The sequence below is a fragment of the Erithacus rubecula genome, assembly GCF_903797595.1.
Source record: "Erithacus rubecula genome assembly, chromosome: 3".
In the NCBI taxonomy this organism is placed as follows: Eukaryota; Metazoa; Chordata; class Aves; order Passeriformes; family Muscicapidae; genus Erithacus; species Erithacus rubecula.
This window is the reverse complement of record NC_136689.1, coordinates 61,709,227-61,734,207: the sequence shown is the minus strand read 5'-3', so window position 1 is coordinate 61,734,207 and position 24,981 is coordinate 61,709,227. Positions and strand designations below refer to the sequence as shown.

Here is a 24,981-nt window from a genome sequence, read left to right as displayed (position 1 = left end):
TTAAAGCTTTGCTGAATGAAGTCTGAGAGAAGGCAAGGTGTTAGAATCCATTTCAAGGGGAATTTAACATCAGTTCATGTTTCACACTTTACAGATGGACTAATTATAGTCTAATTTGCTGGCACGTGGAATCTACCAGAAAAGTGGTCTGCAGGGAAGACTTCCAAGGAAAGGCAGTGAGCATGCAGATGACCTTTCCAAATCTTCCCCTAAAGCCGTGCTCTCACACTGTCCCCTTATCAGCCAGGCTTACAGGCACACTCCTCCCCGTGAGCGCCTGTGCTTATCTGTAAAATGGCTGCTCCGAGTTGGCTGCTGCTGGCTGGTGTTCCTGGCTGGATCTTCAAAGGGGTGAAACGCCCCCGGTTTCTGTAATTTTTCGTGGGGGTCTTATTCAAGTCTCCTGGCAGTGAAGCCAGGCGTCTCTCTTAATTTGTTTTGCAGAAGATGGAGAGAATGTTAGCGAGCATTTTCAGACACATGGAAGGAGACCTGTGTGACATATCTGCAGTACAAATGTGTTCATACAGGCATGACAGTTTCTGTCACAAGTTAAAATGAGTGGCGAGTGGGTGTTGCTATGTTTATAGTCACTCATGTGAAATTTTCAATGGAAAATTGTGTAGGCAGCTCCCATTGTAGCCACATTGTAGGCACATTTTAGATAAATGAAAAACATCAACAAAGTAATTTGTGTATTAGACTTGTTTATAAATGAACTCTATTCACTCATTTGAGCTGCAGAAGTGCCTCTAGGGGATGGGTGTGAGAGTAGAGGGTGTCACTGAGCATTGTCAGATGTCCTGCTCTGGCAGCAGTCACTGCAAAGCAGGAGATACAAGGTGTTGGATGTTACACTGGCCACTGGTGGAGTTGCACAGGTGGGATCCCCCTTTCTGTCCTCGTGTTGGTGGGGTTGAAGGAGCATTTTAATTTATGAGTGTTTCCTCCACAGCTCCTGTGCTGCCAGTGCAGACTCTGTGTGTGTGTGTAATGGAATGCTGACTTCCCAAGCATCTTGGGTTGGTGGTCCTCCTGTCCTGGCACAGCTGACTCCAAGGCTTGTGGAGCAGGGCTTTGGATGGGTCTGGCAGGCCTCTGTCAGGCTGTAAAGGCTTCAGTGCAGCATGGTGGTAAATCATCAAGCTGCTGGAATGAGCTCCAGCCATGTGGGACTATGCAGCTGGCAGTCAGCCTGAGCTGAGACCCCAGGCCTGAGCAGCCCTGGAACTTTCCTTTGTGGCTGCAGATGGAGCTGCTTCTCGCAGGGTCATCTGAGGTTCACTTTCTGCTGTGCAGCTGAGAGACAAAGCTGCACATCAAGCTGTGCACACTCAAATGGCTTTGCTCCAGGGCTCAGACCCTCACTTAGCAGTTACATCCTTTCCCTTCCCCCATAGAGGCAGAAGGCTCTGGAGTCCAGCATTTCACCCTCAAAAAACCCTCACTGTAATCAGCACTGTCAGCTCATGCATTTTTATCTGTGGATATCTGATGCTATTTCACAAAACTCTGGTTCCTGGTGTCAAATGATGAGATGGGAAGTTCCACTTCTAGCTAAACTAGTAAGTTTCTGATCTTGTGGGCTGCAGGGAAAAACTAAAGGCCTTGAGCCTGAAAGGCCTCACACAGCAGAAGGGCAAGATAAAATAAATAGAAATAATAATAATAATAATAATAATAATAATAATAATAATAATAATAATAATAATAATGATAACCACCTTTATAATTTTAATAAATATTTTATTAGTGAACCAGTATTGTGTGTTTCAGAGGCAAGAAGCTGGGCCTGACTCCTGACATCTGAGAGCCTGGGTTTGGCACTGCAAGGATTTCTGTGCTGGGGAGCAAGGATGCTGCCATGGAGTAGTCTGGGAGGGTAGCAGGATGGCCAACACACCCAGCCCTCCAAAGTTAGCCCTGACATGGGATCAGCTTGTGGCTCTTGGAGGAAATGCCTCCTTGCTTCCAGCCCCTCTGGCATCTTGTACTGCATGCTCTGGTACCACCTCTCTGCAAAGCATGCTGAAGGCATCACCTTTGCTAAAAGCTTTTTTCTATATAAACAAAGGATGTAGGCAGCTGGGAATCTGTTTAAATCACCTGTAGTACTCACAGTCCTGCAAAGTTTACATGTAGCTACACCAGTCTGTGTGTGTGTGTGCACAGAAAGGACAGAAAGGTCTGCTGCACAGCCAGAGCACAGAGTGACTTTTACAGAAGCAGAAAATCAGGGCACCTCTCCTGTTGCAGAATGAAGCAATGGCACCCAGATTATCTGATTGCAGAAACCTGCAAACTTCTGAAAGTTAACTTCAACTCTTCATTCAGCAGTTGGATTAGCTAAAACCAAAGATAATTCTAGCACAATGTTCCTGTGCAGTTCACCAGCACCTACCAGGTATAACTGCTATGTATTATTAGCTAAGCACAATCTAATAGTAGCACAGGATGCATGTGCCCTGTTTAGGACATGCACATCTGTCATTATTCTCAGAATTCAGGGTAAGTGGCAGAAACAGACAGTTAATCAGTGGAGTAGCTTTCTAATAATCAGTTTGTATTGCCCGTGTTCATGAATGGCTGTCCTGGGACTCCATCATCTGCCTGTCCTTTTGGGAATATGTCTTACACTGTTTTTTCCTCCTAAGCCTTCCTTTCTCAACTCATGTACCTACATACTTCCATGAAATTCATGGGAATGTTGAGCCTTTGGGCATCTCACATCTGGTGAGGTGCTTGCTGAGGTTTGCTCGTGTCACTTGCTATTTGTCTTGTGTGGAGTCTGTCTGATCTGACTGGGGAGAGGAAGGATGTGCAGAACTGCTGCTCACTGTGCCTGTAGCAATTTGCTGTGCAGATTCTCAGAAGTATAATAATATAATATACACTCCACTGGACAGTCTGTCTTGTGAATGTGGTGTTGATCAGGAATCCTTTCATTTTGGGAGGAGAATTTCAAATTTTATTAGAGGTTTTCATGTTCCTTATTAATGGATCTCTGCAGTTGGCCCTGCCGGGAATTCTGCCAGGGAGCTGTGAAATCGGTCGGGTTGGACAATAAACTCCTATAGCTATTGTTGGCGTGCGCTGAACTGCACATGGCAGGGCTAATGGAATCTGTAGCAGTTACCACCGTGAATATGTAGCTGGCAGCGGGCAGGCTGTAGAGAGGGGGGAGAAAGCTGGCGTACAGATCTGAGAGCCAGAACGCAGCTGCGGAGCCCTCTGCAGCGTGTCTGTCTTTTCGTCTCTCTGAATCTGATCCTGCAATATGCCAGCCTCCTTTGGAGGGGAGGGGAGAGGTGGGACCAAGAGCCTCCCTTCTCACTCATTCCCAGCGCTGCCGAAATTACTTACTCGTGATAGGATGGGCGGGTGATTGAGGCGGCAGCATCCGAGTGCGCTGCTGCATCTGCCCGGTAACACCCCAGGCACAGAGAGCCGCGTATCGGGCTCGGCTCTGCCAGTGTTGCATTAACATCTGCGTGCCAGGCAGGGCAGCAGTGCCTGATGGAGGAGACACAGCTTTTGTAGTATGCAGATACAAGTGAGAGTGTGCTGGTTACACCTGGAGCTGAAAAGTGGAAGTTGAAACGGTGTTTTTAGGATTTACGATCAAAGGAGCCTTTTGACAATAAGTGACTGGTTTAATTGAATATCCCTGAAGCTGGAAGCTGACGACTGCCCCCCTCGGGTGTTTGCTTCTTGCACCAGTCCTTCCTCCTGGTGGCACACGGTGGTGTGACCTTGCTGGCAACTGCAGAAAGGTCAGGGACCAGGTTTTTGAAGGAGGTTTAGAGACCCAAAAAAGGATGTTAGCTGCACCATGGGACAGAGAAAGTGCTTGATGTCTCAAGGCAGTGGACGTCCCACCGTTTGCATAGCCAGGTGCTGCTGTTTGTGCTTCTGGCCCCAACTTCTCTGCACCCCAAGACTCAGTCCTGGGTGGTGGGACACAGCATGTTTCTGTGTTTGGATGCTTGCATTGTCAGTTTTACCTTTGCTGCAGTGAACTCCAGATAAATAAAGGAGGTCAGCATCTGAAGCTGTAACCCAATATCCTCTCCTGTGTTTTAAATTTATTAGATGAAATAAGTAGAAAAATGCTGTTTTGGGAAACATAGTGAGATTTTATGTTCCTTGCAAGGAGACGCTGGAGTTTTGCATGAAAATGCACATCCCGAGCGCCAGTGAGCAATCCCTCTGGGACCAGAGCAAGCCCAGATGGTGACTCCTCCAAGTGATTATTTTTCTGCCTTAAGCCTTTCCAGGAATTTGAGTGTGGGCAGACTGCCAGCGGACACTGGCTGTCCAGACAGTTTAGCAATGTTCTGTGTGTACTCACTGCCAGAGATACCAAAGTCCAGCTGCTCTCCCTGATCTCTTTGTCCCTTTTACCTTCCCAGCCATAATTACACATGCCTGCATGCACGCACGCACTTGTGACACACACAGGAGCAAAAAAATCACCTGGTGTTTCCTGCTCGTTTGCATATCTTAAAAATCGTGATTGACAGCTCTAAAATTAAAGAGAAAGGAAAGCTCCAGAGTCTCAGAAAAATGTCTTGAATAAAAAAAAAAAAAAGCAAGCATACAAATAACGAAGCCTGCGGCACACCACAGAAGGCAGGCGTTCATCTTTCTAGGACAGCCAGCAAAAAACTGTTTAACCAGGTCTTGTACCTCTTGCCTTTGAGACACTCTTGTTTGGGTTGTCTATCTTTCATTGCTTCCCAAGCAAAATCAGCCCTGTCTTATCTTTACTATTGCTAGAACCTGAATTATGCTGAAAAGTTACTGTTTTACTTTTTTAGGTCTTGAAGTAGAAGTAGGCTGTTTCATGCTGCATATTTGCATTTTTTGCAAATCCAGTCCTATGTCTGTTAAGAGTTCAAAGTCTCACTGTGAAGTGTTTGGGCTTGGAAAAGTGGGGCAGTATTCACTGCCCTGTGGTTGCCTTATCCCTTGTCTCCATTAAATTTATTAATTCCTCGTGTGCTGTCCAGGAGATTTTGGGCAGCCCTTTTGTTACCGGTAAAGATGAAGTCAGCCATCTGAAAGATTTACACCAAAGAAACCAAAATGCACAACCCAAAAGAGTTAGTATTTGATATTTTTGAAGGATGTTAGCTTTGACACTGGAGGCCATCCAAACCTCAGTGGTTCAACGCTATTTAGCAGAATAAAATCTTTGCTTCAGTTCCTGCATAATGAAACTTCACCCCATTTCATAGAGCTTCATAGTACTACTTTGGGTGCGGAGAAGCTGAACCCTCAGCAGACGCCTCAAACTTTTGGAACCACTGGTTTTGGGGAGCCTGGTTTACCCATCACAGCAAAAGGGCCTGTCCCCATTCAGTCCCATGTACAAGGTCCCTGCTCTGTTGCAGACAGAGAAGCCAGCCCTCTGCCTCTGCTTCCAGCTTTTCCCCGTGGGAGCGTATTTAAATTCTGGATTTGCAGCTCATGTTCCAGAAGAGACTGGGGGATGGTCCAAGCCCAGCACAAACTCCCCATGGCAGAGGGGAGCAGGATGAGAACCCCATGCTGAGGATGTCCCCCCTGGGCAGCTGCCTGGGCCAGGATCTGCTGACTTACCTACCCAAGCCAACTGCCCTGTACAGAAGGCTACAGAGAGCTAAAGTTAACCAAGGATGACTGCGCAAATGTGAGCTCGGCAGTTTTATTTTTAGTCGAACTTAAAAAGAAAAATCTGTAAGTCATGTGTAATATAATAATTTTAGCTGTTGCCAGGACACGCTGAGCAACTGTTAGGAGGAGGGGAAGGCCTGTGCTGATCTAGCAGGGACCCTGTCCCTGTCTCCTGGCTGCCCTCGCCGCAGTCGCGGTGCCGAGGGGATGGTGCTGACAGACCAGGGCAGGTCAGGATAGTGCCTGGGCTGCTGCTCGCTGCGTGTCACCAGCCCTTGCACATCTGAAGCTGCCCTGAGTTCTTTCATCCTCCCTATCTCCTCAAAGCCTGGAAATCTACCTTGAAACAGTGCTTTACCCCCTCCCCAGCTCTAGCTATTGGTGTTTCGTTACTGTTTATCAATATTTAAAGAATGGAATAATTAACTTAAGACTGATTGTATCAAACCATTAGAAGGTTTGGACTTTTCCTGCAGGCTTACAGCAGCTTGGAGGACCATAAATGTAAAGAGTGCTTTTAAAGATAGGTTTAATCTGAGTCTAGTGTGTCTTCAAAGTACTTCATACACATATAAACATCAGGCTTATTGTTCATTAGAAGTGAGGCAGCAGGGAAAGAAATCCCCCAAAGGAATATTACTTGCCATAAGATAAGTATCATTACTGCTGCTCAGCATTCTCTTTAAAGTGGGTTATATCCTATTTCCATCTTCTTTCACATCCACTCTTAATTCTTTCTCTCTATTCTTCTTACATGTAATGCATGCTTTTCTTGTTGATCTGCTGCTCCTGCGAGGTGCGCAGTTTCTCATCAGCCATTCTTGCACAACTTTCAAAACAGCCAGAAATGCAGATGACAGGTGGTGAGGAAAAGTTTCACTCTCCATGAAGGTTGATTAGGCAAGGCAAGGTAATTTTCAGGAAGACAGTAAATGTGTTTTAGTTACAATATTTTTTTTAGCAGGTAATAGAAGAGTTAGAAAGACTTTGTTGCCTTTGGATGAAATAGGTAATGCAGAGAAAGCAACTTACTTGCTCCAGTAGCAAAATCAGCTCAGTATAAAACCATGAGTTTTCACAGTGGTGAGGGCTCATAATTTGGGTCAGGAAACTCAAACGTGTTTTTTGAGCAGTTCTGGGCAGGTGTCCCCAAGGCTGAGTAGTTTGCTCAGTGTTTGGACCTGTGGCCATGGCTGTGAGTGTAGTACCCACAGCCTCTGTGGTGCAGCAGTGGCTAAGAAACAGTGGGGTTGGATCCTGCTGGAGATGGATATGGTGCCAGCACCTGGCTCTGGCCTACCTGCATGTGGCAGGGAGCTCCTCCCAGCAGAGTTCTGCCTGGACACCTGAATGTGAGGCATCAGTAGCAGAGGGAGTTCAAAGCACTGGGTCAAAAAAACCCCACCAGACATCAAAAAGCTGGCTCAGATCCATCCCTGGCTCTGGGCTGCTGCTGTAAATAGCTCGCGTGGCTGAGGTTCATTGCCAGACTGGGAGATGAAGCACACGTGTCCCTGTAATGAGCTGTGGTGTGGGGACAGGAGGCAGCTGCTGCCTCCACAGCCCTGCGCGCTGTCACGTGAAGTCGCCCTGCTGCTGTCTCTGGGGATCAGGGGTTTAGGAGTGACCCACCACCTTCCCTCTGCATCACTCACTGTGACTTGTTGCTGACAGTTTTTTTGTCTGTGACTGTTCCTCAGGGCTCCCTGCTGTGCTCCCACATTTTTTTAGGACACGTTAGGGTGAAGGCAGTGTCATCATTGCAGGGGAAGAAGAGGCTGGAAGAACAAAGCAGGCATAGAGACATGGAGACATGGAGGCTTTTTGTAAAGGAAGGAGAATGGGCCTTGGGAAGTAAATGGCTGCTGCTAAATGTGGCAAGTTACAGCTAGGTTGTTTCTCATATGCCTAAATTTTAAATGTTCTCTTGATGCATTAGCAGACATGCCGAGGATTTTTCTGCTGTTTACAGCATAGCTAGCTGTCAGCTGCTCCTTGATGTGAGAGTGGCAATGCCTGACCATTTTTGTTATTTTTTCCAGAGATCTTTTTCCTGTTTGCTGATTTAGGGTGTCTGCTTATTTGTTTTCATTTCTCACGGCTGACGATTTAACTCCCGTCTCCCTTGTCCACCCTTTCATTGCAGAATCCAGAGGAGCTGTCGGAGGATCGTGCTCACAGGGAGATGATTCCTCATGAAGTCACTGGATCCCCTGCAGAAATCAAATGTGACTTTCCGTTTATCAGACTGAAATCAGAGCCAGCCAGACAGTGAAGCAAGCACAGTGGAGGGGGGACGGCGAAAGATGAAATCCAACCAAGAGCGGAGCAATGAATGCCTGCCACCTAAGAAGCGAGAAATCCCTGCCACCAGCCTGCCTTCGGAGGTGAAGCCGGTCCTGCCAAACGAGAACCACCGTGCAGATAACCTGGCATGGCTCCCCAGCACACCCAGTGCCCAGGGCGGCCTGGGGGGCCGGCACCGGCCCGGGGGCACCTCCTCGGTGGAGGCAGGCTTGCAGCAGGGTTTGCACAAGTCACTGTCTGCAGGGCTGGACTATTCCCCGCCCAGCGCACCCAGGTCCGTTCCAACCTCTACCACTCTTCCCACGGTGTACTCACCCGCCCTCTCCCAGTCAGGGACCCCCGTTTCCCCCGTGCAGTACACTCACCTGCAGCACACCTTCCAGTTTGTCGGGCCCCAGTACAGTGGATCGTACACCGGATTCATCCCCTCACAGCTGATTTCCCCGACAGCCAATTCTGCGACCGGCGCCGTGGCGGCGGCCACGGCCGTTGCGACCACTCCATCCCAGCGCTCCCAGCTGGAGGCTTATTCCACTTTGCTGGCCAGCATGAGCGGCTTAAGCCAGCAGGGGCACAAAGTTGAGCCGCACCTGGTCAGGACGCCTGGACTGATTGCTGCTGGGTCTCCTCCACCCACCCAGCAGAACCAGTACGTGCACATTTCCAGCTCTTCCCAGAGCGCTGTCAGAAATGTCTCTCCTCCAACCATCCCTGTCCCCCTGCACCCACATCAGACAGTGATCCCGCACACTCTCACCCTCGGCCCTTCCTCCCAAGTGGTGGTGCAGTACACTGACTCGGGGGGCCACTTTGTCACCAGGGATCCCCCCAAGAAACCCGAGAGCAGCCGGCTGCAGGCAATGCAAGCCAAGGAGGTACTGAACGGCGAGATAGAGAAGAGCCGGAGGTACGGCATTTCGCCTTCTGCCGACATGGGTCTAGTCAAAGCAGGCAATAAACCAGCTCCCCATCATTACGAGACCAGGCACGTGGTGGTCCACTCGAGCCCCGCCGAGTACGGCGTGCGGGATTCCTCAGGTGTCAGAGCCTCTGTCATGGTGGTCCCCAACAGCAGCACGCCCACGGCAGACATGGAGGTGCAGCAGGCCGCCAACCGTGAGACCTCTCCCTCAGCCCTCAACGACAAGGGAAGTTTGCACTTAGGAAAGCCAGCCCACCGGTCCTACGCCCTGTCTCCGCAGCAGGCTCTGGGCCACGAGGGGGTGAAGGCGGTGGCCACGCTGTCCCCTCACACCGTCATTCAGACCACCCACAGCGCCTCCGAGCAGCTCCCCGTGGGGCTGCCGGCGACTGCTTTCTACACCGGGACCCAGCCGCCGGTGATCGGCTACCTGAGCGGGCAGCAGCAAGCCATCGGCTACCCCAGCAGCCTGCCGCAGCACCTGGTGATCCCGGGCACCCAGTCCCTGCTGATCCCGGTTGGCAGCGCGGACGTCGAGCCGTCGGGAGTCGCGCCTGCGATCGTCACGTCGTCTCCTCAGTTTGCAGCAGTGCCTCACACGTTTGTCACCACCGCCGTCCCCAAGACTGACAACTTCAGCGCGGAGCCCCTCACCACCCAGCCTGCCTACCAGGCCACCATGGTGCAGGCGCAGATCCACCTGCCTGTGGTGCAGTCCATCGCCTCCCCTGCCGCCGCGCCCCCCACGCTGCCCCCTTACTTCATGAAGGGATCGATCATCCAGCTGGCCAACGGGGAGCTGAAGAAAGTAGAGGACTTGAAAACAGAAGACTTCATCCAGAGCGCGGAAATCAGCAACGACCTGAAAATAGACTCCAGCACTGTGGAGAGGATCGAAGACAGCCATAGCCCAGGCATCGCCGTCATACAGTTTGCAGTGGGGGAGCATCGAGCACAGGTAATGGCAATGCATGGTGGGCTGGGGGGGTTGAACTGGAATGCATCCTCTGACCCTCGGGCCAAATCACAGCTCACTTGCTTTGGATCCACTAAGGCTTGGTTCTTCATCCATTTGTGATTCAAACTGGAGACCAAAAATCATCCCACTTGCTGTGTTGGTGGAGACATCAGGTCGCACTGGTGATAAATGCACTCTTGGATATAGAATGGGTCTCTTTTATAGCTGGAGAAGTCATAGGAAGACTTATATGGATCTCGTGGGTTTTGATTAAAATACCAGATAATGTAAGGAGTATGAAAGGTTACATTTTTCATTTTGATAGACGATTTTTACCATTCACACCAAGAAAGGTCATGATAGAATCAGATCAAAACCTACCCTAAAGAGATATGTAGGGGCACAAGGCAGTGAGTTTCCATGGCTTAAAAACTTGGAGCTGCCTGGGAATGGTTCTCATACACATAAGTTACTGAAATGCACTTTAGAGTTTTACTGAGGCTTCGCTTGAAGGTGGTTTTAACATTGCATGGCTCATGTAAACTCTGTGGTCAAGTGCAATTTGGAAGGAAGAACCGTCTAGGTGTCTGGGCAGGCTGTGCTTCTGACCTTTCTTTCTGTGTTTGCAAAGCAGGAAGAAAACCTGTAACTTTCCAGAGGTGTTTTTAGGTTGAGAACGAGTCCATATTGTTTTTAAAGTGTTATCCTGATGCTGTCTATTTTCTGAGCAATTTAGATTCTGTTAGTTGATGCTGGGAAGTTCAAATGTGCTGTGCAGCTTTTGGCTTCCTAGAGGTACTCAGTTTAGGTAATCCTGTTGGAAATCTTTTTGTTTTGGTGCGAGTGCTGTGAACTCCACCGTCTGCACCTCTGATGCTGCAGCTTCAGTGCTGGAGATGCAGAATGAGCAAGGGGGAGAATGAGAGGAACTGGACATGGATACAGGTAGTAACACACCTCAGGCTGATGGTTTGAAGGAGAAAAGCAAATAGTGATGGTACCAAGGAGCAGATCACACAGAAAATTTCCTGCAGTCTCAGCAGCCTGTGGCCTGTCCTTTGCCAAGTGTACATACATGGTAGATCAGTACACGTGGCAAACATCAGGCAGATTCCCTGTGTGAATTTGTTCATGTGTGTGCCTGCATCTGCACAGCTGATTGAGATTGAGCCTCTCGTGCTTTCAGTATAGAGACTGGATATTTTTCCCCACTGTGTTTTGGTGCATCTCAGGCGTCATGGTTAGAGAAACTGTCCTTGGATCAGGACCAGTTAGTGTAATTTGCCATGATGCCTTGAATAATGAGATTTCAAAACTAGCAATCTCCACTGTGCAATTGTCATCTTGCTTGCATTTCTCTGCCTGCAGCCAGGCCATCGGTGTCTGCACAGCAGAAGAGGTACAAATGAGCAGGTAGCGTTAGTGTCGTGTCCCAGTCACAGAGCTGCCAAGGCAGGCAGTGGGCTGCAGTCCTGGGAAGAGCTGTGCCTTTGCAGGGGGTGGAGTGCCATCCTCTGGCAGAAAGGAGCAGGTCTGAGGCTGTACAACCCAGGGCCTGGCACACGAGTCTCACCCAGTGAAGTGTCACCTTACAGAGAACCTATCGGGAGCGGGTTGACATCATAGCAGCCGAAATACTCCCCAGCTGTGCTTCCCACCGGGGATGCTTCCAGAATGGAGGGCAAGTCACGTAAAGATATGATTAGAAACGGGAGTTTAATTTAGGTTTCCTGCAGATTTCAGGACTTGGGTCTCTTCCCAGATCAGCTGTGCCCCTGCATAGCAGGGACGACTGCTGATTGCCTTTGCCTTGGGGCGGGGAGGAGAGAAAGAGAGGGAGAGATATTGTGCATTTCTACATGCGTGAAGTCTCTGTGACCTCACCCTTAGCCTGCCATGGCACTCTGGAAGTGTTCAGCCTCGTGTGCAGGTGTGCAGCAGTCATTCCTCCTTAGCAAATTGCCTGTGTGAAGAGGCTCAGTCTTCTCTCTGCAAGAGCAGTACTCGGTCGTGCTGCTCTGAGCGCTGGCGCTGCGGTGCTGCCACGCTGAAATAGAGCTCTTGACTCCAGAGTGCAGGGGGATAGAGCTGTGTGTGTAGTGCAGCTCCACTGAGTGTTTCATTACAATTGAGTTTCACTAGCGTACGTGCTTCTGCAAGGAGGGAGCTTTTCGAGTGGTATTACCAAGGGAGTGTAAGTTGTAAAGAGTAAGTGCCATACAAAAATAGTGTTGTTATCATTAGCTTTGGCTCACTTACTTACTCCTCCCAGGGATCTCTGGGAAGTCATTATAATATTGATGAATCTGTATTTTCAGGCTCTGTGCAGACATTAGCTAATTTTCTCACCAGTTGAAGGATGGGGGTAGGAGGTTATTTTCAGCTGAGCATATGTAAACAGGGAGGCAGCTACTGTTGTGTCATGTCACTGCAAGCCCACAGCTGGGCCTCCCCAGCACAGCACTTAGGCAGAAAGGGGTCATCTCCCCTGCTTTTCCAGTCCTCCAGTCACCTGGAAAATCCATCCTTCTTCCAGGTATGGAAACCTAGAGGAAAATCAACGCACCTGAAGGCCTTAATAATTGAAATAACTGCACTAACTGTCTTTACCCCTGGAAGGATGCTAGGTTTCCATTTCACAGCATCCTGGCTCTGAATTAAGAAGTCAAATAAGTATCAACAGGGCCAGAATCCAGCTGCTACTCCTCTGCATTCAAGGGGCCTGGAAGACAAGACCCATGGATCTACATCTCAATTTCACATTGTTTTTGTAAGAAGAATTTCATCATTATTACCTGTCTGTCCTTTTGCTGCTAGGAGAACACAGAAGCCAGTAATTCACCTCCGTTGATATTAAAGTCAAAGCACACAGGCTGCGCAAAATAAGTTCTCTGAAATGCTACATTTCAGTTTCTGGTAACTTCTAATGTATAGATTAAATGGAAAAGATGAGCATGTAGTTCTTAATTTTCCTTTTAAAAAAAACCCAAAAAACCAACAAAACCAAACTAGAATTATAACCACTAGAGATGGGAAAGTCGTGTTACAGTATCCCGTTAGTAGCCCTAACTAGTTTAGTTCAATGCATATGGTTTTAGACTTCATCTTGTTTGGTTTTCCCCTTACATCTTTCAGTGCACACACAAATGGTTACATTTTCTTTGAGTTCCCCTTTTCCTTATCTTTGTCACTGTAACAGACACAGAAAGAGATGTTGACTCAGTTCACTGCTGGAGATGGAGATCTCTCCCAGCCTTCCCCTCATGTGATCTCTGTGTCCCCTGGTCACAGACAGTAAGTCCTTTTGTCTCCAAGTGATGGGTGGCTGTCTGTCCTCATGTTGCTGAGTTCTGGGAGAGCAGCAGATGACACAGCTCTCGTGATAAAGGTGGCAGCCTGTGTTCTGCTGGAATGAGAGGCAGCTTCTCTTGAGAAATTAGGAGATTGCGTGACTGCAGAGAGCAGCAGCCCCTGACGTTCCAGCCCTGCCTGCCTCTGCTGTAGTGGCAGTGGGACTGAACTGGGGTAGATGCAGCCCTGGGGGATGCCCAGTCACACTATGTTCTGGACAGTGCTGCCATGGCACGAGGTGCTGCCTGGAAAAATCTTACAGGAAATCCACTCTTGTGAAGGCATCGGAGTGCAGGGGGAACATTACAAGTCCTGAAGTTTCTGGATAAGGGAGGTTGTGTGGGAGCATAGCACTGCAGAGGCTTCTCTCTGTGAGAAGGAGAGCTTCTATTCTGTGAATCCACCCAGTTGTTTTTTAGGCCTGAGGAGCCTTTCAGCACCCACAGCAAGGCCTTCAGTGGAGAGCTCTACTGCTTAATTGCACATTGTTTCCAGAACTGCTTCCTTCTCTTTGCTTTGAACCCGCCACTCCTAGTTTCATCACATTTTAATAACATTATGGAGAAAAACACTTAATTGGAAAATATATGCTTGCTTTTATTAAAATATTGTTCACATGAACCACTTTCATTAGGCACCTTTTGCTTTCCTTCTTGTTATTTTGGTTGTAGCAGCAAGGCCCAAGACTAAAGTTGTGTTTCTAAATGATGGCAAGCGTGTTTCCTGGGCATCAGATCTGCCAGCCCCTAGTATCTGTGTTCCAGCTCCAGCTGGGGTTTCTTAAGCTGTCTTAAGCCTGTCTTGCCTACTGAGTTTGGCTGAGAAATAAAAATTACAAAGGGCTATAGAAAGTTGCAGACTTCAGTGGCTGCACTGAGGAGTTTCGGGTGTTTTCACTAGTCAGTGTTAACAAATAGAAATATAAATGTAGCTTGCAGTAGAGCCTCAGTATGCTTTGAGAAGAACCAACATGTTTATTTATTTCTTCATCCTCGTACCACTAGGTAGAAAGGTTCTAAATTTCTTTCTCTCCTATAATAATCATGGCAAAATACTGGAGGGGTGGGGGGGGAACTTTTAAAATAAGGGGGTTTGTGTTTAATGTGTAGGTCAGAAAAAAATTTGTGAGGGTGTTTTTACTGAATTTTCACACTTCAAAGGGCTTAATCTACTATTGTTTTTAGAAGATGGTTGCCTCAAATCCCTCCTTAGCTGAATCCAGAAGCAGACAGCTAAACAGGGCTTGATAATACATGAGGGAACCCATTTTATATCAATAATAGTACATGCACAGTGTTAACAAATTGTGGAGGTTCCAGCATTCCACCATCTTTGGTGCTATTCATGATCACCATCACCAATTCTGGCATGTGTTTCAGTGATCAACCCTTCAGGCAAGTGTTTTAGATGCTATATTAAAAAAAAGATCATAATGTGTGGTGGAAGTGTGTTGTCATCAAGAGGAACTTGTGTGTTGATGAGGATGATGCACATAAGCATGATTCCCACAGATACAAATAGCTTTTAACAAGGATGGAAAAGCAGAAAAAGAAAGAAAGAAAGAAAAAAACCAAATGCAGCAGGCAGAAAGAAAGGCAAAAAAAAAAAAAACAATATAAAGGAGAAAGCTGTGTCCACCAGATGATCCTTGCCTGGAGACAGCCTACAGTTTTTGTGCAGACAGCAGTTTTCATGTAAGTCCATGGGAGATGCTGGATACTCAGTACTTATGATTAGACTCCAGTTAAACTGAGATGCACATATAGGATAGGAACAGGATCCCAAGCTCTGGGCAGATATTTCTGCAAATCCTGGTTCTGGAGTGTTTCTATCCAGTGACATGAAGGGATGGAGCTTTCATGGTTACCTCACCCCACTTTCTCCATAGTTCAGAGCTTAAACCAGAGCTTGAGTCAGGTCCCTTTCCACATTATTACAGTGTGTGTAGTTTGACTGTTGGGAAATAGTTGTGGTTGGAAAAGGTTTAGCATGACAAAAATTGTTGTAGTATCTTACGCTCTAAACTGCTCCTTTTGAAATTCCTTGTTTACTGTGTTGGGCAGGTGGAGTTGGCAGGGTAATGGATGCAGTGCTATCCACTGGCCTAGTTGCAGAAGTACATAGCATATATTTATAGACTCAAGTAGGTTTTTTTCCAACAGAATCAACCCTTTCATAAACAGCAGTTGGCTGTTTCAACATCCGGTGGGAATAATTAGTTTCCTGGTTCTGGAGCATCTGTCTCTGAGCTGTTGGACATTCCTGAGCAAGTCTTCTTGCCCAAAAGGGCTGTGGAGCTGGTGGGGTGTGAGGGGCACTACCGGGGCCTTGCTTGCAGGGAGGGCAGCTGTGGGGGTGGCATTGCTAGCAGGGAAGGGGCAGTGCTGCTGGGAGCAGTGCTTCCATAGAGTCCAGCCTCTTCTGTGAGACAGACCGTGCAACTTCTTCCCAAGGTTCACACTTAATATTATGAGCAAATGTGTTGGAACATTGGAGTGCAGTGTGCATCTCAACTGCTTCTGTGTAGAAATGCATTTTTAATGATGCAAGGCCGTGCTGGGTGTGACAGCCTTACTCATTCCCAGAGGTGAGAGGTGCTTTCACGAGCCTGCTGTGATGTTCTTTTATGTGAATCCATGGTCCTGGAGAGGGAAGACTCTCCAGGCAGCTGGAATAGTCCATGCCTGCTGAATGACTCAGAAATGAGGTGAGCACATGTATTCAGGTGATCTCCTACTCTTTTGTCCCTACCAAATGAGGGTTACACCAACAGTGAGGGATCCTGCCCCATGCCTGAGAAGAGCTCTAGAGGACATGAGGACCATGGGAGCAGAGCAGTGGGTTTCTGTCTTCAGCACAAGCCAGCCTCTTACAGTTGCAGACCTCACTGGTGTGACAGGCAGCAGTTAAAAAACACGTGCCAAGTTTTAAAGAAGTATTAGTCAGAATTTCCTGCTCTCTTTGTAGTGTGCTGGAGAGGGGGTGGAATCAGTCCCATGGGTTGAAAATCACATGAGTCCAGATCAAGTGTTTGAGCCTGCAGTGAGTGCTGGACTGCTACCACGTGCAAAGATAAGTGGGTATTTTATCGGGTTTTTATCAGGTGTTTTATCATGTTGGGACCTCAAGGCCCAGCATTTGCAAGGTCAAGGGAGCAGAGGGCACCTGCTGTTGGTCTGTTCTGGCTATGGCAGCTCCCTGTAATGTGGTTAGATAGGATTCCTAACCAGATGTATCTTTAAAGTGGAGTGAAGCAAGGGGAAAAGGAACATGATCCAAAAAATGAGACAGGTTACAGGAATTGCAGGAGGAGGAGGGATGACCACCTCCCTGAGGAAGTGCAGGAGGTAAACTCTGCAACAGAGTGGAAGACTGGGAGTGAGAAGGGAAGAGACTGAACTGATAACAGACTGCTGGGGGAAGGCAGGCTCTCACTTGCTGCTCTTATGGCTACAACTCTGTACGTGCTCATGGCCTTCCCCTGGCAATCAGAGTGCCTTTGCCCTTTCACAGTACTCAGTGAATGCTTGTTCTGACCAGAGCAGGAAGACATTCCTGTGGTCATTCAGGAAATCGTGTCAGAGCTGAGAGCTCCTCCTGAGCCATCCTCTCACTGGAAAAGTCTCTAGGTTTGAATTGCAGGTCCTAGGTACCACAAGGGGATGGTGGGAAATAGCTTGCCAGACACTTAAGCTGTTCTAACTCTTATGCCAGTCTGAGTGGCCAGATAAAGGTAAAGCTTGATTGCTGCTGAGGTTTGTGCTATGAAAGACTGAGCTCAGAGAAGGTATTAACAGCTGTGTGACAAGGGCTGGCCTGAAGTCTGGTGACCAGACTTCTGATTTTGTGGAAACTGAACATCGCCTTTGCAATTCCAACTTTATCCCTCTCCCCCATGGCAAGCACTGCACGTGTGAGGGCTCATGGAGTGATCTCATGCTCTCCCCTCTCTCTCCCTCTGTCTCCCTGTGTTGTCCCGTCTCTTTCTGCAGGTCAGCGTGGAAGTCTTGGTAGAATACCCTTTTTTTGTATTTGGACAAGGCTGGTCATCCTGCTGCCCCGAAAGAACCAGCCAGCTCTTTGATTTGCCATGCTCCAAACTCTCGGTGGGAGACGTCTGCATATCGCTCACGCTCAAGAACCTGAAGAATGGCTCTATTAAAAAGGGCCAGCCCATGGACTCAGCTAGTATCTTGCTGAAGCATTCAAAGAATGACAGTCTAGCTGGAAGTAGACACAGGTATGCGGAGCAGGAAAACGGGATTAATCAGGGAAGCGCACAGATGTTAGCTGAGAACGGTGAACTGAAGTTTCCGGACAAAATAGGATTGCCTGCAGCACCTTTGCTCACCAAAACAGAACCCAGCAAGCCCCCAGCAACGAGGAAGAGGAGGTGGTCAGCCCCTGAAACACGAAAACTAGAGAAATCAGAAGAGGAGCCGCCTTTGACTCTTCCCAAGCCTTCTTTTATTCCTCAGGAGGTTAAGATTTGCATTGAAGGTCGATCCAACGTAGGAAAGTAAAAGTTGTTTGGGGAAAGGAAATTAGGCTATCCCTTGTCATTTTTATCCAGATTACTGTACTGTAGACTAAATAACCCAGTATTTACATGTTATCATCTTATTTTAGGTTTATGTTATAACCTTGTTGTTATAGTTGCAGCTGGTATTATGCAGGAGACTGGTGCATATGTTTTTCCACAAGTGTTTGTCAGTGACTAGGTTTATCGAGAGCTACAGAAGGGGCAGTATCTGCTTCACACACCTTTAGTGGAAATGAATGTGTTGTCATGGCTCCTGTTTTCTAACACCTCGTGTAGGACAGGGTCCAGCTGTGATTTTGTTTTCTTTTCGTCGCTATTGTTTTTATTTTCTTTTATTTTTTGGGTTTTTTTTGGTTTTTTTTGTTTTTGTTTGTTTGTTTTGTTGTTTTGGTTCCTGTTCTAGTTTTTTTGAGGGGAGGTGAGGAGAAGGGAACTGTAGCAGAGGTGTGTGTCAAACATGGGGTGCATGTGTGTGTGTGTGTGGGCGCGTGCCAGCCCCTGGGGCGGGACAGCCGCTCTCTGGCGGGTTGGTGATGAGGTTTCCTCACCCCAGGTGGATGCTGAGGACACAACCCTTGGGTGTGTTACTGGAAAGGATCAGTCTCTGGTGTTTTCAACAACAAGCCAACTCTTACTCAAGGCTCTACTATATATATATATATATATATATATATTTGTGTGTGTGTATATGTATATATATATTTTTCCCCCATGGGGTCTGACTGCACTGATTTTTATTCCTAAAGCAAACTGCCACACCACATTTCCTTTCTGCTTGCTAGTGCAGTTCCATTGCCTGGAGTCAGGGCGGCGAGGCCGCAGGGGCCGTGGGTGACGGCCCTGCAGGGTTTCCCTCGAGGGCGGGGCGGTGCGTGCGTGTGCGTGGCTGGGTGGGTGGGTGTGCGTGGCTGGGTGGGTGGGTGTGCGTGGCTGGGTGGGTGGGTGTGCGTGGCTGTGCCTCTGGCTCTGTGGATGCGCCTGGCTCGGGCTCACTCTGTTCCTGTGCAGTGTTAGACAAATCGACCGGGTTACGCCATTGACATTTGCTTCCACGAGGTAGACGCAGACTGCCCCTTTGAGATCACAGGCATCCATCGTTTGCAAATCTTTGTCTTTAACTCTAGTACTGGTTTTAGTTCATGGTTATGGACAACTGGTGCCACTTTTTTCAAATTGCGGTGTGTGACACAGGAATCCGCTGTTGAAGATGAACCTAGAATGTCTTTAAGCACTTAAAATGCTGTTCACACTTTATTGCTGAGCATCCTGGTCTAACACTCAGTACGTACTGTATATCACTTTAATCTGCTCGGAAAGCAACAACAACAAACAAACAAATCTCTTCAACACTGTAACTACATGCAACTATGTAAAGTTTTCTCACAGGCAAGATGCTGAAAGTTTTAATGTGGTTTCAAAGGGATGAATGTGAATTATTGAACTAGTATGTGACAGTCATTGTCCACAAAGGACTACTTAATAGGAGGCACTTTTTAAACTTTAATGCTTGAGAAAGAGTTAGAGGCATATGCGAGCTGACATAATAAAAAAAAAATAAGAGAAAGAAAAAGGAAAGAGGAAAAAAAATCATTGTCCAGTGTTTTTGAAAAAGATGGACTTTAAAGAATCTTGCAATTTGCACATCTTGAGTTTATCATTTGTGTGGTATTCCTGCAGTTTTTACCTAATAATGTTGTGGGGTGGGGGGGGGGGGTCTGAAAGAGCATAAACAAATGTAGCAATTACTCACTAACCTGCCTACGCTCTAGGCCATTTCATAGGGTTATGTTCCTTTCAGAGTTCATTTTCGGTCTTTCTACCGTATTGGCCACACAGAACCAGGTCCTGCCGGGACACCTCTGAGAATTTTTCTTCAGACTTGCTGAGAGAGTTTTCCAGAAAAAAAACAAAAACATTTCTATAAGTAAGCAAGGTGTTTGTTTGTTTTGAAAACAAACCTATTGTTATTTTATTATTATTAATATTATTATTATTTGTTATTTTAATTGCATCGTTTTCCATTGGAAAGGCGACATTTCAAGAGTTTGGTACAAACCACGTCGGAGCGGGGGGGGATTCACGCGTTGAGTCTTTTCTTTCCCCAGGTAGGGCTGGATCCTCTGAGGTGCTGTGCACCCAGCCTCCTGCACGAGCCTCGGGGAGGTGCGAGTATGAAGTATGTCGGGGCTGAGTGCTAGAGCCTGCCGCTGCCTCTTGAAAGATCCCAGTGGGATTGCAGTGGGATCGCGCTCGGGCCCTCCGTGAGCAAGCGTTTGTGTCGTCGGTTTTGGTTGGCGAGTTCACATCCTTCAGGTAGTTTTGAAGAAGCTGTACTCACAGGGAGAACAGGAAATCAAAGTATGTCATTAGAAACACAGTAACCTAAAGTGAACAAATTTATTTAAAGGCTTGTTTTCCCTCCCCCCTGAAATACAGTGCTTTTCTTTGAGAGAAGAAATGTTATCCCCAAACCCCATCTTTGACTCTTGTTACTTGTTACTTGAAATTTAGCTCACACCAGACCTAATTGTTTTTATACCGTATTCTGGGGTGCACCAAAAAGTTGAAATATGTTTAAAATAGCTTGAAACTTTTTTTGAATTTCCTTGAATTTTATTAACCTCTCGGCGGGCTACCAAATAGCTGAGTGGGTTTCTTCTCACAATCACACAGCTTAGTTAGTGCTTATTTGTTAATATTTCTGCTCAGAGAAGTTGCTTAATCTTCCATATACTCTGCTCAGGGCACTTGCAATTTATTGTTTCGTTTTGTTTCCTGTTTTGTTTTTTTTTTTTTAAGCTTTGATGGTAAAGGAATAGAAAGAATTACAGATTTTAGTTCACAGTCGTACCACTATTTCTGTACTTCACGTGTACTTGGAAAAAAAGAAATCTCAAGTAAAACCATACACATACACATTTGTGGTTAATAAGGAAGCAGGGGCTATTAAACTGACTGGATTTATTCAACTAACACTAAAAAAATAAAAAAATAATAATAAAAAAATACATTTGGAGCAATAGGAATGTATTAGTTCTGTGCTTGTATTTCAGACTGAGGAATTCTGAAATAACTGGTTCTTTCCAAACAATTGTCCCCTTCCATGCTTTAGCTTTTGTAGGATGTGCAATACTTTATGTGCCAACTTAGACTCACCTGTGTGGTGTTAGCTAGATCTCATACCCGCTTTCCCCTGGTTTTGTCTCTTGAATTCTTTCTTTCTACTTTTCTCCCTGCCCCATTAATAAGTCCCTCCCTGTCCTCCCCCATCCAAAAAACCCACACCATATTATGGGTAGAAGATCCCTTGCCCCAGGAAATAAGAACCCTTTTTCTATTTGTTATTTAAAGAGATCCAGGAAGAAAAAAAATAAAGCAAAAAAAAAAAAGAGATGCATTCATGTCTACATGGCATCCAGGCAGAGGGGGCACTCAACCGTATGGCCGAGTGCCACCTTCAGCCTGGACAGCACACAGGAGCTGGCTCCCACCAGGGCCAAGTCCTTTGCAAGGTGGGGCTTTGCCTCTCTCCCTGGCACTGAGCATCCCTTGCAGTGCAGCCCCAGGCCCGGGAATGCCATCAATCCCCAGGGCAGGTGCACACCACGGGATGCTGAGGTGAAGCCAGAGGAGGAGGCTCAGCCTCTGCCCTGCGTGGCGGCCACTTTGCAATAGTAACTAACAGCAGTTTTCTTTTTGTCTGTTTGTTTCTTTCCTTTTGTAGCAGGCCTCTTTAGTTTACAACAAAAATGCATACAATCACCAAGAAATTAGTCAGGGCAAAGAAGAATAAAACAAGAACCTCTTTTAGGGATTTCTAAAAAAAAAAAAAGTCTATTTGTCTGTCTGTCTATCTATCTATCTATCTATCTATCTATCTATCTATCTATCTATCTATCTATCATCTATCTATATATCTATATATATAAAGTGACTGTTCCTTATAGCGTTTAACTTAGGCATTGTTTCAGTTTGTCTGGGCCACATCGTGGGGAATTTGAGTTTGATGTCACTTACCTCGAGTCCTCTGGTCAAGACCCGAATCGGAGTCGCTGTTGACCTATTTTACCATTTTGTACCTTGCCCTTAGGCTTGCTTTCCCTCGAAGATGCAGACCTTGGGAGGAGGGGAGGGACACACGTTCCTTTTTTCATTCCTTTAATTCCTTCGTCCCACTGTCGCTTCGTTCGCTGTCGTTCCCGTCATTTTCTCAGCATGGGGAAGTGACATCACTACTCTTGTTTCCCTTAAATCAAGGAACATTTAGAAACCTTTCACACCTTTTACTCAGGGATGGGGCTGGTGTATGTGTGGTACACTGATGTGACCAGAAGCAGCACTTTTACTGCTCCGGAGTAGGGATGTACAATGTTACAGACAAGTTTGGATTTCCTGCATCTCATGGTTTAAACTTTGTAGATCTCACTTAGATTGCAATACAAAAGCAGCAGGCTCAGCATGAACTGTAGCTGTTGGTTATCATGAAAATACACTCTCTGCAGAGATTTATATTACTTTAAAGTGTGTTGCCAGTAGTAAAAAGGAAATGGTGAAATTCTGTTAATTATTGCAATTGCTTTAAAAGAAAACAACAAACAAACCTGTGTCAAGGAGAGCGAATTCTCAATCTTTTTAAACACTAATAGTGTTGTTTCAGAGTGGCTCTTGGTGCAATGCTCTGCATGTCGTGGGACTCAGTTCTGCAAACACTTATACATGTGCCCATGGGAGGTCTAGGCTGGCCAGTGAAAGCTGCTCAGGGGCTTGCTGTAAAGCACATGTATAAATCTTTGTTTAATTGAAGCGTGGTTCAATCAGGGCCAGATCCTGACCTTAACTGGACAGCTGAAAAAATGTCGGGGTTCACCAGGGCATAAGCCTTGGGCAGGTGGCAGGGATCTGGCCCATTGAAACACTTCTGTCCCAGAAACTTGACCAAAGGCAGAATGGAATATGCACTCATAGTTTCCATTTCTTCCCTCCCTATCATCACAGGTAGCAGCAGAGTCCACTGTGGGCTCTGACCAGTGCTGATGTGAAAAGCAAGGGGAATGAACACACCATCAGAGCAGAGGCAGTAATTTCTCTGCTTTTTCCAACCCTCCCACTTTCCCCAAATCCTGTAATACATAGCAAAATGAGAATTTGTTGATGCAGATAGATATGCATATGTGCACACACACACCCAGGCAAGAGTGTCTGTTCGCACACAAAGAAGTTATGTGTGCATTTTTTTTACGTGTATGCCTACATGTCCACTTGATTCCCTGTCCTGAGGACAGCCTTGCTTTGTGCCCATAGGGAAATTCCAAACGCATTGCACACCTCTACTCCAGAGTTCAATTTCTTTTACATAGACGACCTCGCTTCAGATGTGTTACCTTTACTGATAGGATCTTTTCTTGTAGCACTATACCTTGTGGGAATATTTTTTGATGTAAACCTAATTTGAGAAGCTTATTAAAAATAGAAACTTTTTTTGAAGCACTCACATTGAGGAGTACAGGTAATGTTTTAAAAAATTGCACAAAAGAAAAATGAATGTTGGAATGATTCATTCAGTGTTTGAAAAAGAGATGGCTCTGTTTGAACAGTGAGTTTCATACCTTGTTTGTAAAAAAAAAGTTTTTAAATACAAAAGCAGAGAAAGGTTGAAAGTTACATGTTTTTTGTATATAGAAAATGTCATGTCTAGATGATCTGATTTGTATTGGCTCTGGCCAGGAAGAATTATTACTTAAAAGGCTCTTAAAGAACAACTGTGCTTAATTTTCTGTTCGTATTACATGGGTCCCATTTCTGGGGAATGGAGTCACACTGTTTTTTCCTGTGCTGAAATTACACCTTGGAGCAGCAATTCCTGAGTGCAGCTACCGGGCACTTCAAAGGGTGGCTACTGTGCAAAACTAGATTTTGGCTTTAAGTCTCTTCTGCCTGCGCTGAGGAAGCCCCTGGCAGCTCAGAGGTCAGGGCTGGTTTGAGGGAGGTCTGGGCCGTGCCCTGGGCAGGCGTGGCCGGGCTGACCTGAGCGTGGGGACCCTGCTGGTGCTGGCAGCCCTCGGGTGAGAGCTGCTGCCGCCTGTGCACAACCTGCCTAGTTTCTGCCTGAGGCCTTTTGGTCCCATTTTTTTCTCTCTCTGGGGATGCTGTTCCACGTTTTTTCAGCACTTCCTGTTCCAGATGAAATCCAAAGAGTACAACCCTGAGCTAGAAGTGTTTGTAACAAGGAATCCTTGCCCAGCACTAGCAGGAGAATGGTACCCCAGGCAAACCAACCTTGCAGCCCCTGTCACTGCCCCTCTCCCCCACCGCTGCCGCCAGAGCGCCGGGCGCAGCCGGTCACACAGAGCACGGTTCCAGGGGTGGTCTTGACCAACGGCAAGACTGGTGTTTTTCAGAAGCCAAAAGGAGGGGATCCTGAAGCAGTTTCTGAAGAGAGGATCCTTTTCCTGTCCAAAGATGGAGCTGGGCAGCTGGGAGCTGGTGGCAGGGTTGAGAGGGCAAAGTTTCAGGCAGTTCCCATCCCTTCCCTAGAGGTGACCCAAGTTTTGGCTCCCACAGGCACACGGGGTGGGAATGCTCGCCCTGTGCAAGTGACCTCCGGGCGCTCGGAAACCAGCCCCAGTTGTGTTATGGTGAAGTGCATTCAGCCAACAGGTAGTATTTATACAATAACAGTCTCTAAGGTTTCTGTAGGTTTTTTCTTGTTAGCTGAAAGGACGCAAGTCTTCCACTGAGGATTTTATGGAGGCTTCATCCAAGGTTGTTTCTATTTCGTTAGTTTCTATTTTGAGCAGTTAAAGCTCCTGTGCCCTTTCCCTCGACCACGCAGTAGGTGTGCATTGGAAGTGTTGTTTGCAGTGAGCAGAGTCACTAGTTGAAGCTGTCCTTGCTGTACTACAGGATTGGTGATGGGCAGAACTTCAGGGCCCAGATCCTCAGCCAGGGTGGGGCCACTGGCTCCATGGGCAGCGCAGGTCTGCCCCGTCACACCTGCTGGTGAGGGGATTCCACCCTGGCATTTGCTTTAAATGTCCAGGACCCAGGTACTCTCCCATTGAACAAACTGCAAAATTCTTGTTCCAGTCAATTGGGTTAGGATCTGGGCAGCTGAGGGCAAAAACAAGCCGGGGGTGGCTGCAGGTGGCTCGGTCTGTGTCTGCAGCCTGGCTGTCAGCCGGGCGCTTCGCGAAGTTACTAATCTGGTAAGGCATAGATGCAACTCTTCACGACAGTCAGCTA

The 24,981-nt window shown here is 47.1% G+C and overlaps 1 protein-coding gene across 15 annotated transcripts in view; it reads left to right on the top strand.

Annotated features, from left to right (window-relative positions):
• ATXN1 (ataxin 1) overlaps positions 1 to 18,636 on the top strand; it is a 258,971-nt gene extending 240,335 nt beyond the window's left edge. For all 15 annotated transcript variants that reach the window (XM_079301679.1, XM_079301676.1, XM_079301677.1 and 12 more), the window contains 2 exons: positions 7,805 to 9,845; positions 17,189 to 18,636. In XM_079301679.1, coding sequence (XP_079157805.1) covers positions 7,965 to 9,845; positions 17,189 to 17,719 — 2,412 coding nt within the window. In that variant the 5' untranslated portion in view covers positions 7,805 to 7,964 and the 3' untranslated portion in view covers positions 17,720 to 18,636. The remainder of the gene's footprint in view (positions 1 to 7,804; positions 9,846 to 17,188) is intronic.
• Positions 18,637 to 24,981: the final 6,345 nt, after the last annotated feature.